Source organism: Mus caroli, chromosome 2, assembly GCF_900094665.2.
Source record: "Mus caroli chromosome 2, CAROLI_EIJ_v1.1, whole genome shotgun sequence".
NCBI classification, from domain to species: Eukaryota; Metazoa; Chordata; class Mammalia; order Rodentia; family Muridae; genus Mus; species Mus caroli.
The window spans coordinates 125,349,484-125,356,786 of NC_034571.1; the positions used below are offsets into that span (position 1 = coordinate 125,349,484).

At 42.3% G+C, this 7,303-nt stretch overlaps 1 protein-coding gene across 1 annotated transcript in view; it reads right to left on the bottom strand.

Annotated features, from left to right (window-relative positions):
• The window catches only part of Gpcpd1 (glycerophosphocholine phosphodiesterase 1), a 46,454-nt gene extending 39,732 nt beyond the window's left edge, over window positions 1-6,722 (bottom strand). The window contains exons 1-2 of the mRNA XM_029484320.1: window positions 6,563-6,722; window positions 829-901 (exon numbers count right to left, since the gene is read on the bottom strand). Coding sequence (XP_029340180.1) covers window positions 829-877 — 49 coding nt within the window. The 5' untranslated portion in view covers window positions 878-901; window positions 6,563-6,722. The remainder of the gene's footprint in view (window positions 1-828; window positions 902-6,562) is intronic.
• Window positions 6,723-7,303: the final 581 nt, after the last annotated feature.

Genomic DNA, 7,303 nt, shown 5'->3' on the forward strand with positions numbered 1-7,303 from the left:
TCACTCTGTAGACCAGGCTGGCCTCGAACTCAGAAATCCGCCTGCCTTTGCCTCCCGAGTGCTGGGATTAAAGGTGTGCGCCACAATGCACGTTCAGTTTTCTTAACAGCAATAAAAGATACCTTGAGGGGTGGGTGTACACTTGAAGTATGTGTCTGACAGACAAGGCATTTGAAAATTGGGCCCAAGAGGAAGTGTGGCTGAACCAACACATGTACACAGGTGTGGACCAGCGCACCCTTGGACTAGAAAATAAGGTATTAGGCTTCAGTTAGGATAGCTGGTAGTACTGGCATCAGAATTTAAAATGAGTGGAGGATTTCTGAGGAAATCCTTAGGCTAGCCGGGAATACAAAGTAAGACCCTGTCTTTTAAAAGAGGTAGGCAAGATAACATTTAAAAAGACAAAGTCTTTGTGACATTTTGGAAAGAGAAGGCAAACACAGCACTGCACCAAATTGGCATGACCTGTGTGACAGAAAACAATTCAGGCTGCTGGATTCTTTTCTGTGGATGCCAGTAAGAGCATAGGTATTACCTGAAAAGTACAGCAATGGACAATGCTTACAATACCAAAAAGGACATTCCTGGGGCAGACATGACTTTTGCCGTGATAAAGAAGGGTGAAGGTTCTGAAGAGATGGCTCAAGTTAGGAGCACTGGATGCTCTTCAGAGGTTCAAGCTTAACTACAGGCATCCACACATTAAGGATACACATTACACACACTAGGGGTGGGGAGCTTTTCAAATGACTAATTTTAAAAACATCTGGCAAAGAAAAAATGTCTACTTTAAAGAGTATTTTATAAAGTAAAGCTTTAGTTTACCTGGTAAAAGAGTTCCTCTTATTTCAAAAGTGACCTGAGAAGGTGTCATTCTGATGGAATTATTTTAGGATTTCTGCTAGGAAAGAAAAGAAAAAATTTTACTAACTGTATAAAAAAAAAAGTTATTTTAGCAGCAGTACACAATGGAGTTAGGAGTATAGTTCACTGATAGTGCTTGTCTAGCACACACAATACCCTGGGTTCAACCCCAGCACCACATAAACCTAGCATTCGGGCACTGACAGAACAGAAGCTCAAAGTTATCTAGACTACACAGTGAGTTGGAAACCAACTTGCATTGAATGCAACGACACAGAGGATAACTCAGAGCAAATGCACTTGATGACCCAAGTTCAATCCCTAGGTCTACAATAAAAGTGGGAAAAAGCCAATTCCTGAAAGTTGTCCTCTAAGTTGTGTTCCCCACATACATACACTTAAATAAAATTTTAAAAACTTCATTGGTTTGGATGGTAGTGGCTCATTCCTTTAAGGGTAGCACTTAGGAGGCTGAGACAGCCTGGTCTAGAGATCAAGGCCGGCCTGGTCTACAAGTCCCAAGACACCCAGGGCTACAAAGAGAAATCTTGTCTAAAAACAATTTAATTGGTGCACACTTATAATCCCAGCACTCAGAAAGCAGAAGTAGGAGGATCTCCAGGACAGCCAAGACTACATAGAGACCTTGTCTCAAACAAAAGATGTGGCCGGGCGGTGGTGGCGCATGCCTTTAATCCCAGCACTTGGGAGGCAGAGGCAGGAGGATTTCTGAGTTCGAGGCCAACCTGGTCTACAAAGTTGAGTTCCAGGACAGCCAGGGCTACAGAGACAGGGTGTCTCAAAAAAACCAAACACCGCCCCCTCCCCCCCCAAAAAAGATGTGTAGACTTTTGTAATTCTGTTATAAATTTCTTTTAATTTTTAAAATTTCAAATGTTTATACAATTTGATCATATACCACCACCTCACTCCAACTCCTCCTAGTGCCTTTTCTCCCAACTTTATGCCTTCCATTATCTTTAAAAAAAAAGTAACTTTGATAGTAAGGAATAAAGGGGTACAACTAAAAATAAAACATGCAAGTAGTCATTTCAAACTCCTTATATACAATTGATTGCATTAAGTATCTATTAAGGCTCATGGCTTTGTTACATATTTCCCAAAACTCAAAGACTATATGGACCAGAAAACTGCAAAGCAGGTGTGTCCAAACTTTATTTTTAGGGAGTCAAGATTCTCTTGGCACATACTTTCTCTTCTGATAAGCAGCTGTGCTAAGTCACCATTATCTTTCTTAGCCAGGCCCAGGTTAGGGTGAAAGGAAAAAAGCCCACAGACAGAGAAAAAGCTTAAGTAGAGACTTCGACTAGAGTCAGAAAAGCAATAGGACCCTTTCAGCTCCACTACAGAAACCAGCTTTGTTTAGCAACAAGGTTCCGAGTCTATTTTTAATATACAATGTAACTGGTTACCCACACAAATCCTCTCAAAATTTAGTCTTTTCAGTTTTTTTTATAGGACAAGCATATTAAAATTCTTTAAATTTAGTCTCAACTACAAACTATTACATAAAACTTGATCTGATGTTCTTGTGGCCACCGCATTCTTTCTAGTTATCAATATCATTCAAAAATCACACAGCTGTTCTGGCTTCTACTCTCTTCTGACACAATGAAGGAAAACATTCTTCTTCACTTTACAGATTTTCAGAAATCCACACTTCTTAACACTGAGATCCTTTGCCTTTTTTATTCATATTTTCTAATTTTTCTTCCCTACCTTCAGACTTAGCCAAATATATTTACCACAACCTACCTTAAATAACTAAATGACGACAGTAAATTACTTTTAAAATACATATATATGCACAGACACATATATTTCAAGATAGTTACTAAGTCTAAACACTAAGAACACATACTGCGATACATTTTTATATAATTACTCAAATAATTATCAAAAAAAAAAAAAAAAACCATTGTGCAGGAATGTCCGGGCTCTAAAAGAATACCAATCACACTTTTATTCAGCATCATGCCCCCTTAATTTAGTATACCAGCTACATTTCATTTTATTTATGAATAGGGATGATAGAATCTAGTGGGCAGAGGCCAATGGCATTGCTAACATCATATGGTGACTGAGGAGTCCTCCATAAATAATTGGTCTGAGGTTCAAAAACCTGATCTATAACACCTAGAGAAGGCTGGTAAGTAATGCTTAATATCTACAAACTATGGATCCACTGTCACATTTACATCAATTAGAAGATGTAATACTGAAATGTTATTTTATAAATGTGTAAAATGCTGAATGTTGGTTTATAAATGTACAGTATCATATTTACATGTATGTAAAACAAGATTAATAATGTCATATAATGTTTTATTTGGACAAACAGTATCATATATGGCAACTCTACCGTTTTTGGTTAAAAAACTCCAAGACTGTACAAGAAAAAAAAAAAAAAAACTTGTTCATGAGCAAAATAATTTATTTATAAGATACCTTATTTGATTTTGTGTCTAAGAGTAAGCAAGATCTATTCATGTGTATACATCCTGTGGTTGTTCTAGATTTGTTAAAAAAAATCTCTTATATAAAAGTTATAGATTATCTGAATATTCAATAGTTCTTTTAGAATAGCTGACAAAACCCTGAGCATTAAAGCACTTTCTAATGAGTAAAATGGTTCATTGAGATACTGCAACCTTCCATTTAACAGATCCAAATTATAACAAGAAAGTCCTAAATGTAACAAAAAAAGCTTTAAAGTTACTGAATGAAGTTAAATTTTGTTTTGTTTCTTGAGACAGAGTTTCTCTTTGTAGCCCTGGCTGAATCTATAGACCAAGCTAGTCTCAAACTCAGAGATCTGCCTGCGTTGGCCTCTGAGATTAGAGGTGCCCACCACTACTATCCAGCACACTGAAATAATTTTAAGAGACAGACTAAACCCATAACTCAGCAACCCGACTGAATAACCAACTTCAATTTCTCTTTGTGTTTTAAGAGAGAAAAGGGGAAAGGGAGGGAGGACCAGAGGCAACTTGCAGGAGTTGGTTCTCTCCTCCCATGAATGGTCCTGGGATCAAACAGGCTCTCAGCAGTGAGGCTGTCCCTCAGGCCTCTCAGCAAGCTTCCGTTTCTGGTGAGTCTAACCAGCCTATCAACCTTACACTATAATCTGAACTTTCACCCAGTGTTTACAGTTCTAAACTAAGGGCAAGCTCATCTACAAGACTTCAGAATTGGTATTCAGCTAACTACTTGTTGGCTATAACCAATTCAATCAATGTAAGTGAAGTCACATGTAATTATTTCCATATACTCACACCAACAGTGAGTACAAATTTAGCTCTAAACATCTACTTCATTAGACAACCAGGAACAGTCTGGATATTTAATAAAAGAGAAAACAGCCAAGTTTTCTATCTCTACAGTTGCGAGATGTCGCTCTGACAACTCAGCAGTAACAGCTGCAGCGGGTGCACTTCACAGAGACAAACACATGGAAACACAGAACAGTCCAAGAGACAAGTCCACTTGAATTGTCAAAAGTCAGCAATCTAGTTCAATTCTCACCCCTCAAAAACTGTAGCGCCGTACTGAGCAAAACCTGGGAAGGCGCTGTGCTGGCAGCTCACTTGACCATGGACAGAGGCCAAAATTTTGGTGCAGGACAGCTTCAGCACCCAACCGCTGCCAAAACAGCAGTGACAGTGTTTTAGAAAGTATGAGTTCTACTGAGGATCTCAAAGTTTACATCTACCTTTATTCTTCTGCTAAACAAACAAAAATATCCCAACTTGGATGAAGGAGGTCTTTCAGATACACATAAAAGGTAAGAGTAAAAGATGCTAGTAACTGCACACCCAGCTGAGACAGATAACCAGCTCACCTACCGCCTCACTACGGAGTTTGTTGTTTTGTCTTTGGTAATTCCTTTCCCAATGCAACTTCCAATCTGTACTACCTAAAGATATATACTACACAGCATTTTCAGGTAAATTTGAGCTGCTTATTTAACTTAATTTGCTTACTTATTTTTGAGGCTGGCTTTGAATTCACAGATCTGTCTGTTTTCACCTCTTAAGTGCCTGGTTTTTTGTTTTTGTTTAAAAAAAAAAAAAAAAAAAGGTGTGCATTGCTGCCAGTGTCTGGCCCATTTAAAGTCTGTTAGAAGACTCGAGGAGTTTTTAAATGTCACCCACCATAGCTTACTGACATCAAAACTTTTCACATTTCCTCCTGACAAAAAAAGTTTATTCTTTTTTGCTGAATGTTTTCAACCATGGACCTAGCTAGTTTCAGACCTAGCTGGTTTATCAGCTTGGGAAACATACTGGAGATTTAAGCTAACCCCAAAGGGACAGGAACATTTAGCTTACAGCTGAACTGAAGGTGGGTATTTTTAACTAAAGCACATATTTCTGGCCAAAAAGAACATCTGTGTTTTCCTTTAAAACTTTTCAAAGGAAAAAAAAAAAGCTGTTTCTAATTCTCCTCGATTCTAGCAGATTCTCAGAATATCCTATTATTAAGAAGCAGGTTAAGTGACCACACTGATGTCTGCCCGTGTTAGTGGGGGGGATCACTATGGCCCCATTTCTCAGACCTCCATATACTTTCAGCTAATATTTTAATCAAACATATGCAGACAAGAATGGGTTTTTCTTTAAGCAAGGGCATTAGCCTTTGGACAGTCCTTAAGCCAAATTAACATTTTCATCATCTTTAGACATGCAGTGGGCTTTTTTCCAAATGCTTTTCATTTCGTGTTAATATCATTTTCATATGCATTTATTACACGTTTTTATTATATACACATAGTTGACTCACCCACCAACTTTTTATACACACCAAATATTATTCAGTTTTCTTGTGTTTACCAGTTCTCCGGGTGCAAATTTCCTGCATCTCTCTTTGCAGATTTAAATTTTGTTTAGAACACTGATTTCCCCTAGTATGTAAGCCACTGCATGGGGTTTACCAGTTTTACTTTGTGCTGTTTGTTTCTAGAACATTGAGCAATTTGGGAGAGAGGGGAGGCTGACAGCTTGTATTTATTCTTTTCCTTATTGTGTTAGAAATGTAACAGGCAGCAGCTTGAAGGGCACAGTTAAGTGGGCAGGAGACCCAGAGCGGCAGGGGACAGAAGTATAAGAGGGGACACTAGACCCAACCATGCTTGCTGCTTGCAGAGTCAGAGAATCCCTAGAAACCGGCAAACTCCAGGCTTCCAAGCCCTCGGGCTTCTGGTCGAACCCCGCAGATGAAGCAGCACGGGGCAGCCACTGCCTCCAAGCCGGCGACGCCAAGGGGACCGCAGCCCTAAAACGTCACCGAGGGCACGGACTAGGAGCTGCACAAAGCCCGGGTTCCCCCCGCCCGGCTGTACTGTCACCCGGAGTTTCTTTCGCGAGCACTAATTTCTAGGCACTTTGGGGAAAGAAGCAGCTGTCAAAACCGCGCGAGTCACCAGTGCCGGCGCGAGGTGACTGAGGGGGCGCGGAGGAAGGGAGGCACGGAGGGCTTGGGCTCCAGCTCCGCCGTTTTCTTTGTTCCCCTATTCTCCGCCCGGGATTTCCGTGGCTGTCCTGGGTCACGCTGCTCAGTGGGATCGCAGCCGCGCGTGGCAGCCGGGGTTCCAGCCGCACCGCGGCTCCGGAACACCAGGCCGCCCGCCCCTCCGCGTGAGCGCCCGCCCGCCCGCCCCGCCGGCCCCCCTCACCTGCCGCTCCGGGCCGCGCCGAGAGCCTGGGCCGCCGCCGACGGAGCCGAGCGTCAGCGCCTCGCCAGCGCTCCCTTAGGTGGCCGGAGGAAGCAAGGAGCCCAGTTACAGCCGCCTCTCAAACCGGTTTCAGCTGCCCTAGACTAAACTGCCAGCCCACCCCGCGGGGCGGGGTCGAAGGGCGGCGGGGCGGGGCCTGACGTCACGCCCGGTCCGGTCCTGGCCAATCGGCGGCCGCGCGCCGGGGGGCGGGCTGCGTGTTCCTGGAAGGGCTGCCCAGAGACCTGAGGTGGCCCGACAGCCTTAGCCTGTCTGGCTGGGGTCAGCTGAGGTACTGAAGGTCAAGGTGGTGCGCCTGTAATCCCAGTGTTGGGGAGGTTGAGCCAGGCAAGTAGACCTCGAGTTCGAGGCCAGCCAGGGCTATAAAGTGAGATCCTGTCTCAAAAAAGAAAGCTGAGGGAGCCTGATGTTTTCTGGAAACTGCATTCCTTAGGAAACAATCACAGACTAAATCCTTAAAGCTAAAACAAGGGGCTCAGAACAGCTCAGTGGATAAAGGCATTGATCAAATTTGAAGATCTGAGTTCACCCACTGGAATCTACATGGTGAGAGAGACCAGACTCCTGTTGACTTCTAGAAGCCTGCTGTCACAAACCCCAAATAAATAAAATAAGTCAATAAATAAAACCAAACTAGAGTTGTTCTTTGCTTTCTACAACTACCTTTCCTCTTTCTCCTCT